The sequence below is a fragment of the Colletotrichum chrysophilum genome, assembly GCF_026319265.1.
Source record: "Colletotrichum chrysophilum strain AFK26 chromosome Unknown scaffold_35, whole genome shotgun sequence".
NCBI lineage: Eukaryota > Fungi > Ascomycota > Sordariomycetes > Glomerellales > Glomerellaceae > Colletotrichum > Colletotrichum chrysophilum.
Genome location: NW_026517322.1, coordinates 213277 through 238664, shown reverse-complemented (window position 1 = coordinate 238664; position 25388 = coordinate 213277). Strand labels below are relative to the sequence as shown.

At 52.6% G+C, this 25388-nt stretch overlaps 6 protein-coding genes across 6 annotated transcripts; 4 read left to right on the top strand and 2 right to left on the bottom strand.

Moving 5' to 3' along the window:
* Window positions 1–31: 31 nt before the first annotated feature.
* On the bottom strand, window positions 32–5353 carry SWR1 (swr1 complex component; the record flags this gene model as incomplete). The annotated part of the gene is made up of 1 exon (XM_053178158.1): window positions 32–5353. The coding sequence occupies one exon, from the start codon at window positions 5351–5353 to the stop codon at window positions 32–34; it is 5322 nt and encodes a 1773-aa protein (XP_053037933.1).
* Window positions 5354–6015: 662 nt separating this feature from the next.
* COL26b_005305 (uncharacterized protein) lies at window positions 6016–6706 on the top strand (the record flags this gene model as incomplete). The annotated part of the gene is made up of 3 exons (XM_053178157.1): window positions 6016–6210; window positions 6314–6625; window positions 6677–6706. 3 exons carry the CDS (start codon window positions 6016–6018, stop codon window positions 6704–6706), a joined length of 537 nt encoding a protein of 178 aa, XP_053037932.1.
* Window positions 6707–8427: 1721 nt separating this feature from the next.
* Window positions 8428–10239, top strand: COL26b_005304 (uncharacterized protein; the record flags this gene model as incomplete). The annotated part of the gene is made up of 1 exon (XM_053178156.1): window positions 8428–10239. The coding sequence occupies one exon, from the start codon at window positions 8428–8430 to the stop codon at window positions 10237–10239; it is 1812 nt and encodes a 603-aa protein (XP_053037931.1).
* Window positions 10240–10980: 741 nt separating this feature from the next.
* Window positions 10981–12081, top strand: COL26b_005303 (uncharacterized protein; the record flags this gene model as incomplete). Its single annotated transcript, XM_053178155.1, has 2 exons — window positions 10981–11083; window positions 11138–12081. The coding sequence occupies 2 exons, from the start codon at window positions 10981–10983 to the stop codon at window positions 12079–12081; spliced, it is 1047 nt and encodes a 348-aa protein (XP_053037930.1).
* Window positions 12082–12356: 275 nt separating this feature from the next.
* Window positions 12357–13923, bottom strand: COL26b_005302 (uncharacterized protein; the record flags this gene model as incomplete). Its single annotated transcript, XM_053178154.1, has 3 exons — window positions 12357–13408; window positions 13473–13859; window positions 13914–13923. 3 exons carry the CDS (start codon window positions 13921–13923, stop codon window positions 12357–12359), a joined length of 1449 nt encoding a protein of 482 aa, XP_053037929.1.
* A 7960-nt stretch (window positions 13924–21883) lies between these two features.
* COL26b_005301 (uncharacterized protein) lies at window positions 21884–23390 on the top strand (the record flags this gene model as incomplete). Its single annotated transcript, XM_053178153.1, has 5 exons — window positions 21884–22209; window positions 22269–22299; window positions 22350–22493; window positions 22552–22681; window positions 22729–23390. The coding sequence occupies 5 exons, from the start codon at window positions 21884–21886 to the stop codon at window positions 23388–23390; spliced, it is 1293 nt and encodes a 430-aa protein (XP_053037928.1).
* Between the last annotated feature and the right edge of the window lie 1998 nt (window positions 23391–25388).

Below are 25388 nucleotides of genomic sequence, written 5' to 3'. Positions count from 1 at the left end.
CCTTAAACAAACTTGATTTTCATCCGCGTGCCTACCGTTTGCGCGTATCTCTACCCTTCTTCTTGCTCTTCTTTTTATCTTTGGGCAAGTCCAATGCCGTGCCCTTGAGTTGCTCTGCCATTGTGCGGAGCATGTACTCGTCAATATTATAGATACGCTCGCCCCATGCGTTGTGTTCGATATCTTCGTCTGGTGCGACAGACTCGGAGAAGCGACCGAGGCCGGAGGGGCCGGGTCCGTTTTGCTCATTGGGGCCTTCGTCGCGGGGCGTGCCTTGCCGAGTGCTTGAGGCCCCGGAGGGTGCGGCGCTCTTTTCATTGAAGTCGGCTTCATCCTCTTGAATTTCCTTCTCGGCAGCCTTAGCAGCTTCCACGTCTTCCTGATCTTCGGCCTGCTTAAGTTCCTCGCCAGCGTTGCGTGAGCTGCCGCTGTCGACTCCGCCGAGGAGACGGTCCATGGCGGCGTTAGCGGCGTCGTCTACCAGGTCGTTGCCCTCGGCACCAAGCACGTCGCGGACGGAGAGCTTGTTAAAATAATCTGTTGTGAAGCTTCCTTCCTGAATGACGACATCGTCTAGCATTTGCTTTTGTGATGCTTTGCGAAGAATATTGGCTTCGATAGTATGTTCGCTGACAAGTCGGTAGATGTGTACGTCGCGCGTTTGTCCGATACGATGGCATCTGTCTTGGCATTGCTTGTCCATGGCGGGGTTCCAGTCTTGGTCGTAGAAGATGACGGTGTCAGCGCCGGTAAGGTTGATTCCCAAGCCACCAGAACGGGTGGAAAGAATGAAGCACAGAATTCTCTCGTCGTGGTTGAATCGATCGGTAAGAATTTGGCGCTGCTCGACTTTGGTGGCGCCATCTAGACGTAAATACTTGTGACCATGGATGTTGAGGAACTGCTCAAGGATATCCAATACTCTGGTCATCTGAGTGAAGATGAGAGCACGGTGACCGCCCGCTTGAAGCTTACGCAGCAGTTTATCCAAAGCTTGAAGTTTTCCACAGTCGTATTGGAGCAGCCTCTTATCGGGGAACTGAATGCTCAGGCGCATACGGGCTTCGTGCCAGGGGTCGATGGGAGCCTGCTTGGGTATGAAGGGGGCCCATCGAACTGGTGCAGATAGCTTCAAGTCCTCGTCGGTGAATGCATTCGCAGCTTTCCGGCCTAAGATGACTTCGTTCATGTCGCGACTGATGACTGCGGGAGTGACGCAAGCGAACTTTTGAATAGTGGTCTGGAACGAGTCCGCACGATCGTCCGAGGTGCGGATAACTGCGCGAAGGAAGTCTGAGTCCTCGGCAAACCAGTTGAGAACCTCAGAAGGAACTTTTGGGCGAGGTTTTCTTGGCCTCTGATCCAACCCAAGAGTGAGGAAGTCAACCAGACGCTTGCCATAGATGGGTCGACGCTGGCCACGAAGAGCGTTCAGGTAGACACTGTGTTGCAACTCTTCGAAGCGACGCCATCTAGCTAAGCTGTCGAGATAGACAATGTTTGACTCAACGGTTGACGGGTCAAGATTCGTGCGAGCAAGGTGGGCTCTGGCGTTCTGAGCTTCACGAAGCTCCATCAACGCCCTGTGTAGACTCAGTTGTGAGATCCTCTCGGCGGTCGTGTTGGACATCGTCTCGAACTGCGTGGGAATCATGTTCAGCACCCCGAAACTGACCACAGACATGGGCTCAACCTTCAGCAGTGACCGCTGAAGGAAGGATTCTGTACTCGAGTACTCCGCTGGCACCGACTTCTGCATCCGGAAAGATGTCATGATGGGCCGGTCCACGAAAAGATCAGGATGGTTGCAGACCTTTCGCAGCTGCATGAGACAATTGATGATGGACAGATAGTTGCCCGACGACAGCGTATCCCGCGTATCGCTACGAGCCAAAAATCCATCGTACAATTCGCGCTGCCGCTTGGACAAGCGGCAAAACTCGACGTGCTCGTGCTTCGCCGGCATTTGTTTCTCAACGTCCGCCTTGAGTCTTCGAAGCAGGTAAGGTCGCAGTACTTTGTGCAACTTTGCGATGATGGCGCGGCCCTCCTCGTCCATGGTATCGCGGCCCTGCTCCAGGATCTGCGACTCTGGTTTGCGAAACCAATCTTGGAATTCATGCAAGTCTGCAAATCCGCCCGCACCGTTCTCAGAGGAGGGCATCAGGAAGAACAGCAACGACCATAACTCGGTTAAGTTATTCTGCAATGGGGTGCCCGTAAGCAATAACCGAGAATGTGTGTTGAATCCGAGCAGGCTGCGCCAACGTTGTGACTTGAAGTTCTTGATGTTATGTGCTTCGTCAAGAATCATGTAGTGCCATTTGCGACGTTTGAAGACTTGCACATCTTGAAGGACCAGCTGGTAGGAAGTAATGCACACGTTCCAAACATCGTCACTATTCCATCCTTGGCGCTTCCTTTTTCTTTCCTCAATGGTTCCGTAGTAGGACAGAATCTTGAAGCCAGGGCACCACTTCTTGAACTCCATTTCCCAGTTGAGCATGACACTCGTGGGCACGACGACAAGATGAGGTCCCCACACCTCATGATGGCAAGCGAGGTGGGCCAGCAATGAAATGGTTTGGATTGTTTTTCCGAGACCCATTTCGTCTGCAAGAATACCATTAGTATTGTTGGCGTACAGACCCGAAAGCCAATCCAATCCGTCATGCTGATACGCGCGCAAGGTGCCGCGGAGAAGGAATGGGATTTCCGTTTTCGTGGCTTGCGGTGTGGCGGGCGTTGCTGGCGTTGCCGAGCGGCTGACAATGTCTTTCACCCCAGGCGTTGCCAGAGACATGGTGTCTACTTCGGAAGGCTTCGTATCAGACGTCGGGGGCGAATGACTCTGTTCTGGGCTAGGCGGCACAGTAACAACGTCGGTATCAGGGCTCACGTGTTTGGATGGAGCCTCTGAATCAGGAGCGATGGCGGTTTCTGGTGCATCGAGTTTTGGCGGCGCATCTTCCATCTCAATGTCTCCACGTGGAGTATTGACATCCTTCACAGGATCGGCAGTGGGGGGTTCAGTGGTGTTCGTCGTCGAAGGGGCGGGGTCAACGCCGTTAACCATCTCCGCGTCAGCCTTTGGTGAAGACGCCATGGGCTTGTCCTCCGACTCTGCCACGCCAGTCTCTGTCGGTAAGCCGCATTCAGATTCAGCAGCCAGAGCAATCTCGTTTTCCTGAATGGTCTTGTCGACATCCATCTCATCCTCATCGACAAATATGCCGGGGTGCTGAATCAAAGAAACCTCATCTTCATCATCGACTGCTTCATCCCTGAACGGAGTGGATGCCTCGCCTTGTGCAGCAGGGGTTTCCACTATAGGTGCATCGTTCTTCGTGGACTCTTCGTCATCTGCTTCGTCGTTCTTCATCTTCTTCAGATCGGATTTGCCAAAGAGCATGCCAAGCAATCCAGCAGGTTCTTCGTCTTCACTCTCCTCTCCGGAACCCTTCTCCTCATCGGATCCATCGTCGCTATCGTCCATATCCGTTGATCCAAGATCGTCATCCATGTCAACCGATTCATCAGAGGTGTCGTCTTCGGCGGCGCTTGTTGGCACTATCTTCACGTCTGCCCCGGAGTCCACACCATTGACGAGCTTCTCGGCGGGCTCCTCCGCAGCCAAATCGGGCAGATTGGCATACTTCGCGCGGAGCTGTTCTTGAGTAAGTTTCTCATCACCGGCATCACCAGTGTGCTCCTCGCCCGCTTCGTCCTCGTCCGATGATGACATGACATCGTCGTCCTCGTCGCCCGAATCGTCATCATCAGCGTCAACTGACGATGCGTGGCTGTTCTCCGCGTCGCTATCAAGGCCATCGGGGTCGTTGTCGTCGTCGTCGGGAAGACCGTCTTCGTCAGATACATCGGAGTCTGCTGGGGCCTGGCGCGCCAGAAGCTTCTGCTCGGAGAGATCAACAACGTCCTGTAGCGCAGCTTTAATTCTACGCGCCTCCTCGGCCTCCCATTCCTGGACGCGTCGTCTGTTGACTTCGAATCGCACGCTCTCCCATGTGCCAAACATGCTCTTGACTACAACCCTGTATCGGCCAATCCATACGTCTCTTGCTTCTGCTTCAAGCTCCTCCGCCGATTTGGGTTGGCGTCGAAGCCAAGCATCTCGGCAAGCCTCAGCAATCTTCTTGGCCTGTGCGCGATGTCTCTGCTGCTCTTGTAGCATCAGCCTTCGGAAGTTTGTCATGGCCTTAACCATGTGGTCACGACGGGCCCATTGGCGCGGGGGCTCTTCCTCAGCTTCGGGTACGAAGATAGAGCATCGCTCTTGGGAAAGGATTCCGCCAGGTTCCACCGCCGCTTCTACCCGTAAGACGATTTGGGCATCCCTCTTGGCCATCTCATCAGTGTAGGCTGGCCCATCTTCTGGCAGGTATATACCTCCCTCATCCACATGTATCGTCTGTGCTTTCTCCCAGTATTCCTCGAATGTAGGACCGATCTTTAGCCGCTTATGAACCTGTCCGGGATGGACAATGGGCAGCTCCGTTGACCGTGGTACGCGCAGCTTGATTCGTGTGCGGTTGGGGCTCGTCGACGTCGTGGTGGGGAGGTCCTCGATAGAGCTGCGACGGCCACGCCGTGGCCTTGTAGATTGTCTCGTTGGCTGGGATGGTGGTGAGGGGGATCGTTTGCGTGTTGATCGCGCAGGTGCCTTGGCTTCGTTCGAGATGGACTTTCTGTTCGACTTCTTGAGGTTCAGGGGGGCGGGCTTGGCGGCTGTAGACTTTCGCGAGGGAGGTTTGGAAGCTCCGGCGGACGCCGGTGTCGGGGTCGCATGGCCGTTGGTAGAGGCATACTTGTTCTTGGAAGGTGGACTGCTATTAAGAGCTCCTCGTGTTGTTCGCTTGTTCGATGGAGGATGGAATTCGAGAGGCAGGGTGTTGATGCGGCCAGACTTGCGTCTACCGTTCTCGGTGTAGGAGGTCGGGCCGTCGGCGCCAGCTTTCTTCCATGGCGGGGAGATTTGTTTCTTCTTTCCTGCCGAGTTGGAGGGTGTGGCTTCGGCTGTACGGCGTCGTTTCGAGGGACGCTCGTCGTCGTCATCGAGAGACGCGGGGGCGGGCGGAGGCGTAGGAGGGACGGGCGATGGCGATGATGATGATGATGGCGATGCAGGCGCGGCGGGCGAAGGTGGGCCGTAGCCGATGAAGTCAACACCGTTGGGTGTCAGTTGGTCCCTGAAATCGTCGGATCCCAGGGACTCGAGCGGAGATGAGGGAGGATCGGAATCATCTTGAAAGGCTGACGCGATCTGATTGTCGCGTTGGGACTCGAGGGCCTCGGGGGTTGCATGCGCGGGTTCGGGCGACGCGGTCTTGGTCATAATAGCAACGGGGGGCGGACGCGAGTTGAGGCCGTGATCGCGACGAACAAGGCATCTGACGCATCAATATTAATGTCTACGGAATTGTCAATGCTCAATGAGTTCTAGTTCGAATTTTGACCATGATGACACGTCTTGGTGGCCGGCTGCGAAGGAAATCGTGTGCAAAACCAGCGTCATCAGCAAAAAAGTTTGAGGATGGATTTTTTCCAAAGACGCTGCTCGGCCTTGCCTGGGGCTAGCCGAAAAGAGAATTTTGGGACGGACTCCTGCTACAGTGGTGCTGCGCGGCTGCTCGACTCTGCGAAGGTGCTGCTCCCTTGGAAAAGTCGAATCAGCAGGTGCAGCACCTTACTGGCCGCTCCTACCTGCCCAAGTGACCCCTCGACTAATGACCCACTTATTCCCGTGCAGCTGCCTGGCCCCTGCACCTTAGTCAGCGTGCATCCTGGATACTGGCCTCAGGCAGCAGGGCGACCTGGCCGCAGCCAACCACATTCGAGGGATTTGGCAGTCAATCATCAACCGACTAAAGCTTCGGTTGTGACCTGCGACGACATCACATCCAAGATCAAGCAATTGGGCCGCGTCGTAACCACCACCACGGCCACGGTATGCTTTGCCCCACGCCCAATTGACTCCGCCGAACGACACATGCTAACATGCGCGTCTCCATGCAGATGCTGTCCCAACGAATTGCGCGGGTCTCGACGATCCGCGGTGCTGCTCAGGCAGCCCGCCGAACTCCCATTGTCCAGCAACGATCCTTCTTCCCGCCCTCCTTCAACGACCGAAGCGTTCTTGAGGAGAAGTACCCCGAGTACCCGAAGCTTTCCGAGCAGGAGGACCCCAACATGGTCAGTGGTGGTCCTGCATTGGCAATGGCGCTTGCGGCAGCGTTTGCAACAGGGTGTAAGAAAGAACGATCCGGATGACGATGGCTAACGCTCCATCCTGCAGAACGGCGGCTACATTAACCCTCCTTTCATCAAGCGCCAGTTCCGCGACCCCCACGGCAACTGGTGGGATAAGCAGGAGCGCCGCAACTTCGGCGAGCCCGTACACGAAGACCACGATCTGCTCGGCATGTTCTCCCCCTTCGAGTACACATGGACTACCACCGGCCGTGGTCTTTTCCAGATCGGTGCTTTCATCACCGCTTTCCTCGGTGTCTGCGGTGTCGTCTACCTGAACTACCCGGACAAGCCTTCCTACCCGAGAGAATTCCCCGGTGGACTGGACAGAGAGCTTGGTGGTGCCGGAGCTGTGCGGGTAGGTTCTTCAGGAAGAGATGACTATGGGATGATGCTAATGTTAGTACAGGCGAGACAGGCTGGTGATGCTGACCCGTGAAACCTCTGATTAATTAAAAAAAGATCACGTTACGAACGGGAGCGGAAGTGTACATTTTAGAGCAGAAGAAGCAATCCTTTGGGTAACGCCCAGCAACAAGTTCCTATGTCTTCTCACGGGCCTTGTTGCAGCCGACATATGTTTGGACTGATACTAAGGCATTTGTCACGGAATTTCGCCTCGTGCTTTGGTCGGTCAAGTGCCAAGAATTATGGACTATCTGATCTACTAAGAGGCAGGTCCGATGCAAGCGTTGAAGAATATGGTTTGTGTACCAACTGTTGTCTCTTCAGCATCTCAGCATCTACACATATCTTCTTCTTCTCCATCACTCTCAATATTCAATGCATATGGTCTAGCTTCGGTTGAGTACGGCTAATACCAATGCGCGCTGCCTTCCCCGACCTGTTCAATGTTTCTTCCTCTTGTAACCTCGTTAGGTGTTCTCGACGTCTTCCATCATCATCCATCACCGCTGATCTGAAAAGTCGCGTTTGCATTACTGCATCTTTACCACATAGATACAGGCCGGTACTGCACGATGCTGCGCGTTCATTCCACAATGAAATGGGTGCGAAGAGTTGTGGAATTGGCCAGTAGCCACACTTCACCCTTGACCAATCTAGCGTTCAATGTCTACGGCATGCTGCAGGGCCTCCGAAAACGGCGCCAGCGGTTGTGACAAACCATGGTCATAAGACAAAACATAGTCGATGTCCACATTGGACATCACCGGTGTTTCCAGATGCGAGTGTTTGCTGCACAGATCCTCGCCTAGCACGCAGGCCCATATCCAGAGACCAGGCCTTCAGCAATCGGTGCAGACACGGTGGACGGTAACTTCAATTTTATGAGTCAGCGTTGGTTGTCACGTCGCAGGTTGCAGGGCCGAGGCCGTCTTCGTATTGCCCGTATTCGAACCTGCTTTGCCAGGCGCGATCTATTTTGCGCACCCAATAAGTCTGGCCGGCAAACTTGCCCGGCTCCAGGCTCGCAGGTGCCAGGGTTTTCCGGGGCGGGGTGCGGTCTTGGTATCCACCAAAGGGCCGATTCTTTCATCAACAACCATTCACTTTCGGTTGGGCTCGACTCAATCGAGATGTTTGGGGCGGAAGACCATCGGCTCGGTTCGATTGACGACCTCACACTGATCAACAGGACTTCTCTGTGCTGGCCAGGTCCCTGAGACGACTCAATCGTGCGCATCTGTGGTCTGGGTCAGACGGGATAGAAATGCTTAAAGACGTCTACGGCAGCAACGGATTCATTGGCAAATGAAGAATCAACGGTGTATGGTCGAATGACACCTAGTTTTATCATTCTAGAATTGAGCGGTGTTGGCTGCTGAGAGCCGTGTCCGCAACACCGCTCCTCGAAGCCTTTCCGAGCCGAAGTACGGGCCGAAGCAAACGTCGCCCCCGAATCCAATATTTTAATCTAGATCACCAGTTCTGCCTCATTCCATTTGCTCGCTAGACGACTAATGCAACCTGGGGTATGGCCCCCGGTGCGGGGGAGTGTGGAGGCGGGGGAGATGAGCAATCCCACGTCGGGTTTTCCGGTCATCGTACGGGACAATGACTCGGTAGAATCGAGTGGATGCCGTTGTCTATCAGAATTTCGTATATAGCATAGACAGTGATCGTGTTGAGCAATGATGGCGCGCGCTGTGTTGGGTCTTCGGCAATTGCTTGGTCGCTCCTCTGAACATCTTCGCCGCGATGACAGCACTTCTCGCCGGGGCTTTCCTCGCCGCCGGGGTGTCGGCCGCTGCCCTCGAGTCCGCCGGATCACTCACGGCCCAGTCAACAGCAGCCTCAACATGGTCTTACAGCACATTCTCTTACGAGCAGATGACCTCGGACCGATATCCGACACCACTGCCGTCTCCTCTGACCATCGCCACCCCATACGCGCCTCACTTCACCCAAGCCTCAACCCTCTTACCTACCAACGTCACTTACACGACGTACTCTTTCAACCCATCAGCAACAGCCAGTCCCGATGGGACTTACGGACAAAGTGCCTATGCAGCCCTCTGGTCAAACTACACTTACACCCATGAGCCGCCCTTCACAACAACTGCCTCGGCTACGCCTGTTCCCTCTAGCGATCTTATCTTCCCACCGCAACTACCTGCTAGACCTCTCAACGAGAATGAAGGCCTCAAGTTCCCCGAGAACTTCGTCTGGGGCGTGGCAGCAAGCGCATGGCAAGTCGAAGGAGGACTCCAGCTTGAAGGTCGCGGTCCGGCGCTGCTTGACTCGACCGGTGTCAACGGTCAGGGCACCCTGGGAACCAACGACTCCAACGTCGCGGACATGCACTACTTCCTGTACAAGCAGGACATTGCGCGCCTCGCCGCGTTGGGAGTGCCGCACTTCTCCTTCTCCATCTCCTGGAGCCGTGTTGTTCCTTTCGGAGTTGCGGACTCTCCGGTCAATCAGCAGGCGCTGGATCACTACGACGATGTGATCAACACGTGCTTGGAGTATGGCATCACTCCCATCGCAACGCTGATGCACATTGACAACCCTGTCGGTGTGTTCGATGACTTTGAGGCTTTCCCGAAGCATTTCGCGTATTATGCGAAGCAGGTCCTGGCGCGTTATGCTGACCGAGTCCCGTACTGGGTCACGTTCAACGAGCCCAACATTGCCGTCCAGTTTTACCTGGGAAACAACTACAACGGGCTGAAGGCCTTCCTTCTGGCCCATGCAGAAGTATACCATTGGTACAAAGACACTCTGGGCGGAACGGGGAAGTTGACGATGAAGTTCGCGAACAACCTCGCCGTGCCCCTCAACCCCGGCAGCGAGGCTGATGTGAAGGCCGCCTATCGATACCAGGACTTCATCCTCGGCGTGATGTCGAACCCGCTGTTCCTCGGAAAGCAGTTCCCCGAAACCGTCTTAGGAACGCCGGATATCACACTGACTGCTCTGACCGACGAGCAGATCGCCACCATCAACGGCACGATGGACTTCTGGGCATTCGACCCATACGGAGCGCAGTACGCCACGGATCCCTCCGGAGGCTATGACGCCTGTGCTTCAAACTCCTCCGACCCGTTGTGGCCCTCATGCGTGGAACTCAGCACGACGCAAGCCAATGGCTGGAAGATGGGCGCTGTATCCGAGGGCGGCGCCATCATCGCGCCCTCATATGTGCGAGAGCAGTTCGGATACGTTTGGAATACGTTCAAGCCCTCCGGCATCATGGTCACGGAGTTCGGGTTCCCGCAATACGCAGACACAGAGACACCGGTGGACGCGCAGAGGTACGACTTTGAGAGGACGATGTACTATCAGAACTTCCTCACGGAGACTCTGAGAGCTGTGCACGAGGACGGAGTTAATGTGATTGGGGCATTGGCGTGGAGTTGGATTGATAATAATGAGTTTGGGAGCTTCGAGCAGCAGTATGGCATGATGGGGGTTAACAGGAGCGATCCGGAGTTGGGGAGATGGATCAAGAGGAGTTTCTTTGACTATGTGGACTTCTTCCAAAGTCATACCCAGAGACTGAGATGAGTTGAACAGAGGTTGCTTCATCTATTACAAGGGTGAGCTCGGATTCGAATACGAATCAATGTTGAAATTGTCGCCAGCCGGATCCCTCGGACATAGATGCCCGATGAAGATCAATCGCAAAACCGAGGAGTTCTGCAGTTTCAAGACCCGATTGTTGTCTGCGGCAAGACATCACGGTCCGTCCCGGGTTCCGGCATGCAGACTCCAGTGGCACCCGGTCTAGGCCTACCACGGCATGCACCTCGGATTCACGGTCCCACAATCGCGGAGTTTCGCTTGCGGAGTTTACCAATATTCGGCCGTCTTTGAGAGTAGACATGGGTTCTGGATTTGTAATCCGCTTGACGTTTTCCCCCCTCATCTGAAGTGATGGTGCGATCACCGCGGGGCGAGGCCCGGCATGGTGAAATGCGGTGGGGCCTGATGAACGGGTCGCCCGGGCCTCTTGTTTATTCGCCGAGGCGGCAAGTGTTTTGGAAGGAGTTGATTGGAAGAGAACAGGTTTAGAACATCTTGAGACGGTTTAGAGTGTGCGCTGGTCCGTGGAGAAGAATGGAACCGCGTTTTCTGTATAGAAGTATAAAGAAGGGTCTTGGTCTGGATCCCGGCAAGTCTTGACGTCACTCCGTCAACGTCGACTTTGTGTTTGACTATCATAACGTTATCAGACCTTAAATTCATTAAAAAACCTGAATCAGGGCATTTTCCAATTGAAAAAATCAACCAACCACCATATTCAAAATGAAGGAAGCTATCGTCAACCCAGACATCACCGTCGACATCAAGGATTCGCCCGTTCCGGAGCCGGGACCGGGTGAACTCCTCATCAAGGTTATCGTTTCAGGTACTTCTCACACGCAACTCATTGTCCAGGACGATAGTCACTAACAGGTATCAGGCACCAACCCGAAGGACTGGAAGCTTCCCGCCTGGGTCGGCACTTCCCACAACTCAGGCGATGACGTCGCGGGCGTAATCGAGAAGGTCGGCTCCGAAGTTTACGAATTCGCAAAGGGCGACCGCGTCGCTGGCTTCCACGTCATGCGCACCGAGCACGGCAGTTTTGCGGAGTACGCTATCGTCCCGGCCTTCGCCGCCTTCCACGTTCCCAAGAGCATTACCTTCGAGGAGGCTGCGACGGTGCCATTGGCCGCGTACACGGCCGCAACCGCGCTGTTTCACTCGCTTGAGGTGCCTTCGCCCTGGGATCGCAGCCGTGAGAAGAAGAGCCCTCTCATCATCTACGGCGTTAGTTCTGCCATCGGAGCTTTCGGTGTGAAGCTTGCCAAGAAGGCTGGGGTGCACCCGCTCATTGCCGTGGGCAGCAAGAACAGCAAATTTGTGACCGGGCTACTTGATGAGGGGGCGGGTGATGTGTTCTTGGACTACACCCAGTTTGAGAGCCAGGATAAGTTGGCGGAGAAGTTGAAGGAGGTTGTTGAGAAGACGGGAGTAAGATGCTACAAGGCTTTCGATTGCGTGAGCGAGAATGGCTCATTTGAGATGCTCGGAAAGGCTATCCAGGGACCCCTAGAGGAGGGCACCGGATTCAAGCCGAGAGTTACTACGGTTTTGCCAGGAAGGGACTACGGTGCGATCGACAAGAGCGTTGAGGTTGTTGTCACGAGCGTCGGACATGTGCATGAAGAGGAAGGCCAGGGGCGGCTGTTCGGCTTGATTTGGGCGAGGGTGTTTGCTGAAGGGTTGAGGTCTGGTTGGATGAAGGCGCACCCGTATGAGGTTGTCAACGGACTCGAAGGAATTGCGGGAGCGTTGAAGGGCCTGAAGGAGGGAACGGTGAGGGCAAAGAAGATGGTTATTCGCATCGCGGATGGCAGCTAAATCGTTTTCAAGTTGTTAATATGCGGCTCCGCATCTAAAATTGAGGCTCTTGGTCAGATTTAAGACTGCAGACATGACTTGCATGTAGTGCTTACATGGCCACGTGGGGGTAGGCGCAAGCTTACGGGACGATCTTGATCTGTTGCATTTGAATGAAGCTACCTCCTAAAGCCAGTCCAGCCTTACCATAAAAGCAAACATCCACAACGCCTTTCTACATATGTATAACCTCCACTCTAATGCCGCCGGCGGACAGTATAAAAGCCGTCCTCCTGTCATGCGATGCTTGCTCGTACATCCTTGCCCTTCACACTTTTCCACTCCACGAACAATGCTCCCACTATGGTAACTGACGCCGTCACGGCACTAACGAGAAACGCCTGTGCCAGTGCATCACTGTAAGCGTAGGCTATCCCATGTAGAAGCTCTGGGGTAAGATTCTCCCGTACAGCCGTCACTCCTGAGGCGATAACCGTAGCCGGGTCAATGCCTGGAACGTATTCTCGAACACTGTCGACGAGCTTGTTGGTAAATGCCATCTGACCGATAGCGACGAAAATAGCACCGCCGATCGTCTGTGAGAAGATGATGATCGCAGTTCCGGTTGGTACATCGGCCGCATCGAGGACAACCTGGACCGCCATCAGGGGCTGCTGCATGCCGAAGCCCACGCCGGTACCTGCGATGATTTGAAAGCCGATCCACAGGCCTGCAGGAGTATCTGGCTTAAATGTTGAGATCAAACCATAGCCGATAGCCATGAGCATTGAGCCGAGTATCATCCACGGGGTGTAGTAGCCCCATAGAGTGACAAGAGCTCCAGCGACCAAGGAGAAGATAACGACGCCACCAAGCATGGGAAGATTCATGACGCCGGAGTTGACTGCAGAAGCGCCTTTGACCGACTGGAACCAGATGGGTAGGAAGTAAACGGATAGAAGAAAAGCAGCACCTAGGTTGAATGCATAGAAAGCCGAAGACCAGACGCTGCGTTTCCGAAAGATGCGAGGAGGAACCGTGGCGTTGTCTTGATTGCGATACTGGATGTAGATGAAAGATGTCATTGCCGTCCCGAAGATGAACAGAAGGGCAATGATTCGTGATGAGTTCCAGGAGTACGTGACGCCGCCCCAGTGCAAGGCAAGTAGGAGACAGATGATGGCTGGCATGAAGAGAAGGTTGCCGATGGGATCCATTTGAATCAAGCGCGTGCGCCAGCCTTCCTTTGTCACTTTTCGGACAGGATCGGGGAAGAAGATGAGGATCACCAGAACAGTGACAGCACCCTTCGTCTTGTCAGCAAAGATCATTTGCATCTGGTTATACGCTACTTACGATGGGGAGATTCACGAGAAAGCACCAACGCCATGATAGGCTATCGGTAAACAGACCACCGAGGAGAGGCCCAGCGACATTGGAGATCCCCCACATGCTACTGACAAAACTCGTGTAGATCGGGCGCTTCTCCAACGGCACGCTGTAGGTAAGAATAATAAGCGATCCGACATAGATGCCAGCTCCCCCAATACCAGCAATAGCGCGACCAACAATCAGCGCAATACTGCTGGGAGCGGTGCCACATATAAGACTACCGAGCTCGAAGAGGGCGATGGCCAGGAGATAAAACCATTTGATGCTGAAGAAGGTGAACAGCTTGCCGAAGAGCAGCATGAAGGAAGCCGTCGTCAGGAGATACGCGCTTCCGTACCAACCCACGTCGTTCAAACTGTTGAATTCATCGGTTATACGTGGAATCGCAGTCGCGATGATTGAGTTATCTGACGCTCTTGTTCAGCGGATTCATCTTCTGACCGGTGTCGTAGGTCACTTACCTAGGGCCATGACGAAGACACTAAGGCAGAGTGCCAGAACTATCAATCCAAGTTTCATCCCCGTCGGGTAATCGGGTATTACTTCGTCGCTTGATTTGGTACTCCTGTTAAGGGAGGTTGAATCCAAGGGGGAATCTGCTGCTGCAGTTTTAGGTAGAGCTATGTGCTCAATCTTGAGATCTTGGATTGAGGCCGCAGCGCTTGAAGTGCCTGTTTCCTTTTCCATATCGGAGATGCTACCGTTACTTGGGGCCAGGGTGGATGCCCGGGAGCTGGGGAATGATTGCGACTCCATGATGGGTGACATCGAGGGGTCCTTGGGGTCAAACATAGTAGAAAGATGGGTGTTCTTGGCCGTCGAGCTCCAGTTGTAGGGTCGCAAGAGTTCCGGGATGAGTTGTAACACAGGCCGGGAAGCGGAAAGGAGGGGGAATGTGACAACCTTCTCAGCGTGTTGATGATTGCCTGGTGAATGAGCGGGACATCGACGTGCTATATAGCAGAAGTAGATGCATCCGCCATTCTTAATTCCATAGTTCTAGTTAAGATGTTGCCGAGGACCTGGGTCTTGGAGTCGGAAGCGAATGTCGGTAGTTGTGCTGGGCAATATGAGCCCGCAGGTCTCCGAGACATTCGGTTGCTTGGGTCTCTACTTCGCCCCTCGCGATTCTGTCAAGGGTCGAAGATGACCGAGCTGATCCCTGCTCTGCTGGAGGAGGAGGAGGAGGGAGAGGGTAAGGGGTAGCAAAGTGCCGGCTTGTCGAAGTCTCACAAGACAGCCAGTGGCTCGGGGCATGGAAGTATGGGTGGTGTCAGCCGTTGTCTCGCGTGTCTGGATAGTCTCGCCTACACGCGATAGTGGTCGCCTGTTATCTGTCACTGCGGATATTGTGGCTGGTTATGTACTGCACCGCTTGGCCTCAGGAAACGATACTTGGCGTGAGCTAGAATTCTTAGTACAGAAGATTACTTTCTGTCGGAAATGGGTTAACGAAGCCGAGCTTGATAGAATCTGATCGAACATACATACTAGCAGAACGCTGCCAGCTGCCAGTCCTTCGACGCAATCAGTATCTCGTCATTGACGGGCCCTTGGTAATGCCCGAGCCATGTTGTCAAATGGGTCACACGGGAACAGACAGGATTGGAAGGAAGAAAATACGTGAGAGACGGGTCAGGGTAAGAGACATTGTCGAGCTAGGGGAGGGGGGGGAATCGTGGGGTTACACGGACAAGCCCACCAGGGGCCTACTCCTGCACGATGCTGCAATCAGTTGGTCTGAGATCTTTCCAAAACAAACGCGGCAATTATGCATCGCAGCATCTCTCTGCACTAGCGCTGAAGAATGCATGCGATGATAGGATCGAGATGGATTGCCGATCTTTCAATGTCAGTCTTAACGACAGCTTTCACGACATATGACACGTTTCTGGAATTTATCAAAAACGGACATCGAGTGCCATTAAAAAAACCGGTACGTAACCTTCCTTCGGGGGAACCGTCGGTGATTTCAAGTTACCCTCTACTACCCCCTCACACAGCGACCTTCCTCGCCAGGACCATCAGGCCTTCTGTCTCTCATCTGGCACTTTCGACCACTCTCGGGTCTTCCACCCAAGACAAAGATCAATATGCTCCGGCTTGCTCATTCCCTTATCTTGGTTCGGGGTTTTCGCCGAGACTCGTGCTTGGACAACGTGCTTTTTGAAGTTTATTTCCCTACAGTTATCCGTGCTTCGCTCTAAGAATCCCAAAAGTATTTCATCTTCATTGCTACCGGTATTTGCACCAGTCCACTCACCTTGTGTCAATCAGACCCAAGTCAGAGAGCGGTCCGGAACCTGTCCCGGCGGTGAGGGTGGCAGACACCAGCGGGGCCTGGATACTCATGGACAAAGTTTCTCAATACTTGCCAGATCTTGTTGCACCAAAGACTCGATGCCGAAGACCATCCAACAGATGAACAGATTCCAGCACTGTGGTCGCTGTATTACATGGACACAAGTACCATCTCAATACCCCTGTTAGCCTGGGACACCACCTCGGGTCGTATTGTTTCTCAATGTACGACTGTTTGTATCACAAGCTCCTGTTGCTTCCTATTCAATGTCAAGGCTACATTCCACTATGAACCGTCAGGCGGCAAGCTCCCTCTACCATATCACACACTACGTCCAAGCATCGGTGAAGTTGCTGATATAGTCCTTGAGATAACGGAGTGTTATAGCTTATTCTACTCAAGCGAAGGAATCAAAAAAGAGAGGATTAAGCCCCTTTAATTGATTCTAAATCCCAATGGAACAGTAAAAGTTCATGGTTTACACGTGGCAAGATGACGGCGACTCCTGCGGCGCATGCCCTGATGGGACTCACATATCGTGGACTGGGTTACAGTTTGACCAGTTCACGCCTGAGGTATGTACCAAGTGATGCGGTGTAATTATTGATGGTAAAATGTGCAGTAGCTTTGAGTGCTTATTGCTCACTCAGGTGCTGAGATTGACAAGCTCGAGACAGTCTCCCCCGCAGACCCAGGAGCGGCTGCCTCACTGTTTGCGTCGCAACCGCGTTGGGACAGGTGTAACTTGAAACCTGCCCTGCGCTATGCCACGAGTCTTTACGCCGTCTCACTGCCGCCTCAATCGCACCCAGTAGGTTATGATTCTGCAGTGGCTCTCCGGCGCTTCCACCAGACACGATTGCTTCAACCACCACCATGACGCCAACTGAGGCAGCGCCATTGGCGCCCCTGACACACCAGCATTATAGAAAAGTCAGAATGTCTCGGGAAGCTAGCAGCCAATGGCGTCGTCTGGAATGATCCAGAACAACTAACGTCTCTCAATTGACGCTGGCCCCTCGCTCTCTCGACCCTATTCAGCACTAGCTCTGCCTGTCCCCCCATTCACAAGACCGTTGACAACATGCTGAGAAACGAAGTCTTGAGACCGTTTCGAAAGGGGCGGCTATACTATGCGGTTGAAACGCCATGCGCATGTGTCAAAACTGCTGGATCACGGCTGCATTCTGTTAATGTCGCTGATCTAAGACAAGAATCGAACAATATATCCGACGACAAGACAGTTCCATAGCTCGGCTCGCTCATTATGGGCATGTCCGGCGGGTGACTGGTGAGAAACATTCGGCACGGCTGGCTACATGTCCAATGATGTTTCCTACGCAATTTTAGCAAACAAATGGTCCGAACTGGCAATGTCCGTTACACCTGGATATATGGGTGGAACGTTCAGTCGCCTCTTGTAACTCCTCCATCATAGTTTGCCTCGCGAGATCTCAGCGGCCTCTCAGTTGCGGCGTCGACAAGGGGCAAGATGGAACACTGAATATGTGATTGCACAGTTTCTATACCAATCTCGAGTTGAAGAGTACTGTGCTTTCCGGCCCGATTAGATCTGTGCAAGCTGCATCAAATTGATACCGAACTCAAGGTTCTGGGACATCGACGCATTTGCGTCTGGGACCCTTTCCAGCGCTCCGTGGTGTGACCAGACAAGGGGGAATCTGGCGGTAACCGATCAGTGAAGATATTTTTCAAAGTGTCTTCATCGACATTTTGGCCTGTATTCTGTTGACCAAATCATACGGTAAACTTTGTCCTTCGGATTATTTGAGATTGCCTACACTACCCAAGGAGTCTCCATTGGACCATCACAAGGCTAATTTATCGATACCCGCCGTTGCTAAAGATACTTGGATCGACTTAAGTGCAGTTACGCCGCCTGGAATAGGTTCTAATGGCTTTTCGCTGACATGGTTTGTGTCCCAGAGCACGCTCATGCCAGCCGATTGCAGCGCCACGGTGATGTCATCTATGCGTTTGTACCCGACATCTCTCTTGTCTATGCCGTCTGCGAAACTGATATGAACGAGTTTCAAAGACGGCAATCGATAGCTGGCATTTCCGGCAAGGTGCTTCAGATCCTTCAGAGATTCTTTCTTGACGTGCAAAAGCTGTAGCTTTTGCAGTGATGTCGGCAACATATCGGATACTTTGTACCCCAGAAGTATCTCATCGTCAAAAGCCGTAGGCCTCGTGTGGTACTCGAGCATGGTATGGTCGAAAGCCAACTCTTCAAGCTGGACAAAGTCTCGAAACGACAGGGATGTCTCATCCGTCCACTGTCTCTGTTCCGCGCCAGACCGTTGGCTCGGGGAATGGGTGAGGCGTAGCTTCCGAAGTTGATGTCGTACGGGAACCAAAGTTTGCAACAGTTTGGAGACATCCCAGTAGTCGATACCCGCCGTCCGATGGATGTTGACAGCCGTCAGTTCCAGCTCCCGTAGTTTTGGGCAGCAGGCTAGGAGCAGAGCAAGGTCTTCAAACCCGATCTCGCTCAGCACCAGCCTCTTGAGACTACCCAGCGATAATGTCCATGGTTTGCTCATATTCCATGGACTGAGACCGTCAAAGAGGCTGCATTGCATGGAGTTGAGGACCTTGAGATTGGGTGCGGCCTTGAACAAGGCGGCTGCCTCGTGCACGTGCTGATTTCTCGTGACTCCTCGGAGGGTTATGAGCCTGAGTGATGGTAATAAAACCCCGCTGTCTTTGATGTGCTGATACTGGCAAAAGCTGTCGCGAGCTATCGAGATCATCTCAACGTTGGGCGTTAAGAGAATGGCGAGCTCTTCCAGCCAGTGGTGCACCTTTCGCCGGTTGATCCTCTGTAACGCTTCTGGCTGTCTTGACTCTTGCCAAACTTGGGTTCTCAGATGTTCTTGTGTTGGAGCATGACGTGAGGCTCTGACCTTTTGGCTCGCTGTGAAGATCAAAGGGCTCAGATCCGGCGTCAGCCCGCTAATTTCGTCCGTCTCCACGATCTGAAGGGTTCTAACGTGGAAGGATAAGTCTGGTCGGCTGATGATACTGTGAAGAAATGCCGGTAACTTGTCGTCTTCGCGGGGTAAACACCGTGCGTGCCCTCTCAATCCGCAGTCGTTTTCCGCCGGTAGATTGCCTGTGCAATATTGATGAAAAAGGAATGGCTGTGCCACGGCACAGACGCGCCTCGAAACTCGACATAGGTGGGCCAAGGCCTTTTGCGACGAACGCGTGTCTTCTGTAACAATGTCGGAGAAGATGCCAAGGCGTTGACAATGAGGACACAAGAGAGAGCAAATGTGCTCGATGAGTTCCAGAGGTAATGACGCCATCGTTATTCCATCAATCACTATCGTCTCTCGCGTACCAAATCGTCGGGTTCGGTCTACCAGAATACTGAAAGGCAACACTTCGTTCTTTAAGACTTGTTACCCCTAATAAACATACATCATTTGCGTGGCTCTCGTATCAATCGGAATGTCACGACAGGGGTATGGCATGTCAAGGTTCTATGGTGCAATTAATCGTCCAATGTGATACGTCCGGGGCCCGAGTCCGGACCCTCACCAAGGCGAGATTTTCCGTCCTCGGCCGGGATTTCCGCTCCCAGAGAGCCGGAGCATTGTAAGGTTTTCTGGCAAAACATTAATACCAGCTGGTCTCATTCCCTTGTTTTCCGGGTGGATGCAGGAGTCAAATTCCATGGCAGATTACGGCATGCCGGCATCGGCGCGGCGAGCCGGGCTCTGTGATGTCCGTCTCTCCACGTTCTATCTGTCCCGATAAGCTCGGCGGTGACATTCGGATGCGTCGGTGCGGAATATAAAGTCAATGGTGCGATTTAACGGGATAGATACCCGTAATTTCCCCGTGCCCACGTGGAATGGCCATGGCAGACTTCGATCTGGCCCGGCGCTGCGGTGCGCTTTGAAGCTTGTTCGATGCGAATGATGAGTGAAATGCAAAATTTTGAAACTATCATCCCGCGAACAGTCTGGTTATCATGGCCAGCCAAGGGCGACTTTGGCCATGTCATTGAGGAGATTGATAATCTCATCTAATCCCGGGACACCAATAGAATTCTTCTGTGCTTCACGGTCGAAGTGTGAAATATGCGTAGTGCCCGTTGCCAACAGACACCTTGGGGGAAGATAGTTGAGGGATCAGGAATGGTGTTGGCCCAGAGATCCGGGTTGCCATACCGAGGACCTGGAACCGTGCGTCGACTGATCGGATTCAGGGATGATGCACGGGCCACCAATATCATCTTTCTAGCCAACAATGTTCCAAGTTCTCATCGAGCTCATCAAGACATCAACATCACAAGCTGTAGCACAATCGGTAGATGACTCGCATTCACATGCCCGTCAGTTCACGAACACGGCAGATACTATTCAAGTCAAATTATCGCTACGCTCAAGCAAAAGCAGCCTTGCCCGCGTGGCTCGCTGCTAGTTTTCAAACCCCTCGTTTACGTTCCGTAAACTTTTGCACACGATATCCGTTCGAAGAAACCAACAAATGGCCGAATAACTGGGTAGAGTTCGCAGCAATGCTAGGAAACGAAGTCGAAACTTACGACTCAATATGCTACGAGATAGGAAACGATGACCTCAAGCCTAATGCACCATGGGGATTTGCTGTGTACCGCACCTGTTACAGCGACGAATCCTCATGGCGCAAAATGCGACAACACATCGAAACATGCATACAAGACACCGTAGGTCATCCGCTTCACCATGTTCGACGGACTCTACGCAGCCGTCATCAGGTTACTTTCATCGAAGATAAGCAAAGCCTCGATAGCGCCGGTCCAGTCGAAGTGAAGGTCCATTTCGACACCTGGGCTAGACAGGAACTGGCAAGGAACTGGAAAGAGAGGTCAGAAACACCAGAGGTGGGATTGTTTCCGTATGGAGGACCGCCAAGTCCGAAGCAGATGATGTTTTATGGCGCTCGATATAACGTGTGCATGGTGATCGACGACGTCTGCTTACAGTCCGTCGACGAGACACGCAAACACACCGGTCCCGTGGCCCTTCTGCTCAAGAGAGAGCGGCAACCTATTCGTTTCAGAGAAGGCGACGACGTGCATCCAGACTATGAGGATGGCTGGATGATCGATCACGACGAAGGGCCAAATGGATGGATATATGTCCGTGCATCTAATTATGTTCAACAATACAACGACCTAAATGAATGGTACAACGACTGGGACGAGGATCATATGTTCATGTATCCGTCCGTGGTCTACGAAGAGTTGGGTTTGAAGAGATCGCCGGGGTTTTAGAGACAAAAGACTAATGCCCATGAGAAGAAGTAAGAACTTGCTCATTATGAGGGTTCCAAGAGTCTTCGTTTTCAAGGTTTATTTCAATGACGGCTTCTTATTCCAATCTTACCTCCTGAGGTACGTTTGGGATTCTAATGTTGTGTAATAAGTACGCGAACTGGTGGCCACTATCCATGGATGTCTACAGAAGCATCTCATACAGAGGTAGTCGAATAAGTGCGTGATTCATTGAGTCACAATCAACGGTTGACAACCGTCGATGCTCTTCAACATGCCCTTGCTTGTGTCCCGAGCTAGCATGCGTTCTATTCGTCTGCGATACTGCACGCCGTGCGCAATTTTTACTGAAAGAGGGCTAGACCAAATGATAAGCCCTGATTTCAAACAGCAAACCGGAGGTTGGCTTTCCCGGAGTGGAGACACTCGGAGGTGGGCCTGCGGCTGCGCTTAACATTAGGGGAACTGTGACAATCGGTGAACTCGGCAGATCCGCATCGTCGGGTCTTCTTAACATTAGCGATCAATTGCGGGGCCGTTCCGACGATGGCTTTGTTTGCTTTCAAGCCCAGCAACCGGAACTCGCCAATTCTTAACATTAGGGGAAGAGATTCAACAAATTCAGCGGGGTAAACGAACCATGACTCAAAATGAATCATTGACAACTTTTACAAAGAGATTCTGATTTGTCTCATCAGCTCCGGCTTATCTGCCCCGTTTTTACCAGGCGTTCGACCCCGCGGGGAATATAGGGTATATGTACCCCTCTCCGCCCCCAGTAGCTGTGAAGATCTAGTTCTTTCGACTCAACTGGCGTCAAGTCAAACAAGCACAACATGCTGTTCAGCCCACTTTTTGTGTCGATTGCCTTCGCGGCCTTGATCGTGTTTTACTTAGCTCGTTGCATCGCATCACCATTATGGAAGCTTCCCGGACCATTCTGGTCCAGAATTACGCCTCTTGCCCTTAGGTGGAATGAGTTCAATGCAACGAGAACGCTATATGTCCACTCTCTGCATCTAAAGTACGGGCCGGTCGTTCGCATCGCCCCCAATGAGGTGTCGTTCACGTCATACGAGGCTGTCAAGGAGATCTATGGGTCTCTTGGAAGCGGCTACGACAAGTCCAGCTTCTACAATTTGTTCCGGGTTTTCAAGCGCAGGTATGTGGCGATGCTGCTAGCTGACCAATGAGTACTCCAAGCTGATTCATTTTGTGCAGGACCATGTTTTCGACTTTGGAAAAGGGCGATGTTAGTGTATCAGCCCTCTTCGATAATCCTCGCTAACAGCTCCGCCATAGCATGCAAAGCGCAAGCGCATCATCGCTGATCGCTACGCGAACAGCAATGTCGTAAAACCTACAGCGCTCAGTGGCATCGAGAAGCGAGCCAAGGAATTTGTCAGGCAGTGTGGTGAACATACCAAAACCAGCATGGATGTTTACGTGAGTTTCACCATCAATTTGTGCCAACCGTTCTGAACGGCTTCTTAACCCTGATTAGATCTCCCTCCACGCTTATGCCTGTGACTGCATCACCCATCACCTGTTTCATCCCTATGGAACCAACAGTCTTCAGAAGAAAGAAGATTTGGACATGATGCATCAGGTTACCAGCGACGACAGCCTTCGAAGTAAGCTTATTCCGAGTTGTCTCTCGGCTGTGATGCTAACAGACCAGGCCGCCTCGTCCAGCACCACTATCCTGTCTTCTATCAATACTTCTCGAAGCTTCTGGATCTTTTTCTTGATCCGCGCACCACACCTTTGGCCCAAAACTTCGTCATCGGCGCCACCTCGAAGATCGATCCCGCACCGTTCACTCTCTTGAACCGCCTCCAAGACAAGACTGAGAGCAGCAGCAGCGTCAACCAGCTTGATAGTACGGACATTGCAGCGGAATCCATGGATCATATGGTCGCAGGTATCGACACGACAGGAGATTCCTTATGCTTTCTCATGTGGGAGCTTTCACAGCCATCATCCCTCGAGTTCCAGAAGAAGCTCCAAAACGAGATTCGAGAGAACCCCGACGTTTCTTTCGACAAGCTGTCGTACCTTGACGCCGTAGTGCAAGAAGGACTTAGATGCTTCCCGGCTATTCCCATGTCTTTGCCTCGAGTAGTGCCCCATGGGGGTAAGCAGATTGATGGCTTCTTCGTACCCGAGGGCAGCATGGTCAGCAGCCAGGCCTACTCGGTCCACCGAAACAACGACGCCGTCTTCCCGAATCCAGACGTTTTCAACCCGGAGAGGTGGATGTCTACTACTGGCGAAGCTGAGAGAAAACGACACATGTTTGCATTCTCACATGGCGGCAGAGGTTGCGTTGGCAAGCAGTGAGTAGACCATCTTGTTTGACGGGGATGCACCTAGACTAATGATGATTTCTCTTTAGTCTTGCTCTTGCTGAGATGAAGTTATTACTGAGGGATATTTATGGCCAATTCACCACAGTTCCGGACATGTCTATGACGGTCGAAAGCATGAGGTCCCACGACCAAGTTATTTCTGCTCGCCCCCTTGGACAAAGGTGCCTTCTGCGATTTGTGCCGTTGGAAGAAGAGAAGATTGAGTGAGTACATCGTCTTGTCTGTCTACTTGAGTAAACCGTACGCAGAATCAAAGACGGATATAGGGGGTTCAAACAAGATAGATAGAAAGGGGGAGACCGGAGCTTGATCCTGTATCGTTGGCCTAGTTTACATGCTTTCTCCTATGATTCTGTCAAGACAAGCCAAAAAGCTGTGTAAAGGAACCCTAAAAGCCATTCTCGTGAGACTTTAAAGCCCAAGTGTCTCCTCAATTCTATATACAAATTTCGTTCCGCTCGCCTTTCCCTCCCGAAGATCTTTCAGCCCGCTCTCAATCCCAGCAAGGCCACCTGACACAACCTTGTGCGGATGGGGCTTCAGCCAGCCATCCTGCAGACCTTTGCTCAAGTACCTAGCATGCACGAAGCCAAAATCACGGCCAGCGTCGCTTTCATAGATGAAGCTTACCGGGAGGAAAGCTGCCTCCGTCCTAAGCGGCATGTCGAAAGGCACAATCTGGCCCTTCTTATCCGGTTGGGCTTCCATCAAGGGTACAGCAACTATCAGCCTCGATGGTGTTTCTCCGGCCAAGGAGGGGTACAAAAGGTCTGCCAGAGCCTGGGAGCTGTCTTCTTGGCAGACAGCTTCCAGTGCATACCGTAGCGGGGCTCCTTTCAACAGACCACGGATACTGCTTGCAACGGATTGCCCTCCAGCCCGATAGTCAAGTACTGCGTCTCCAGAGCTTTCATCTAGAAGGCTTCGGGCCTGTTCCATACCGCGCCCAGCAATAGCTATTATGGGCTGGAAGCCGGCCCGTTTGGCATACTGGATCGCAAAACCTCCAACAGCAGAGGCGCCGCCCCAGACGACCAGTGGCTGGGGTTGAGGTTTATCGTTCAACGCCCAAGGTTCAGGAACCTTGAGTCCACGAAAGACGAGCGTGGCTGCCGTCAATGCAGCCAACGGAATCGTCGCAGCTTCCTCAAAACTCGTTTTGGGGGGGATGTGGAAGGTGGTCTCTTCCCCGCTAATCGAGTACTCTGCATAGGCGCCATGGGGTGCTCCAGGCTGATGCATTGAAGCAACTCGATCACCGGTCTTGAACTCCGTAACATCAGGGCCAACAGCATCGATATACCCAGCAATATCATCGCCAGTATTCATCGGTGTACTGCCATGGTAAACGGGAATTTTCCTATTTGAATGGTCATCAACAAAGGTTTTTCTTACAAGAGCCATGGATGCCGGGATGTCTTACCAATCTTTGGGATTACTTCCAGCCACAACTACTTTGATGCGGACCTGGCCTGGACCAAAAGTCGGGACAGGCGACTCAACGAGCTGAACTTGGGTATTACAGTCTACAATAGCTTCCTTCATGTTGGATTCGACGAGAAGAGCAATCGATTGCTGAATTTTGAGGATATGATGAGTGTAATCGTAATCTGACTGATGGCAGTTTTGAGAACATGAACCAGATCAGAAGAACTATAAGCCTTATAATCTACTGAACAAAACAATGTCGTGTAACTTAGTAAGTTGCGGAGTTTGATGTGGGATAACGTTGACATTGGCAGAGTTTGCGGACGACAACGCTCTCCTCGTAATGATTTGTCAAACAGCGAGGTGCTGTAACGTTATTCAATTCCTTGCCCATCAACGACTTGTCCGTCAGTCTACCTTCGAGATTTTTGCGATGACAGGAAGACATAGTTAATCAACATTTTATGTTGCCACGGTTGCTGACAAGCAAGACTTTACTACAAGGCTTTGTCGTGAGGTAGTCCCCTAGAAATTGTCGCTA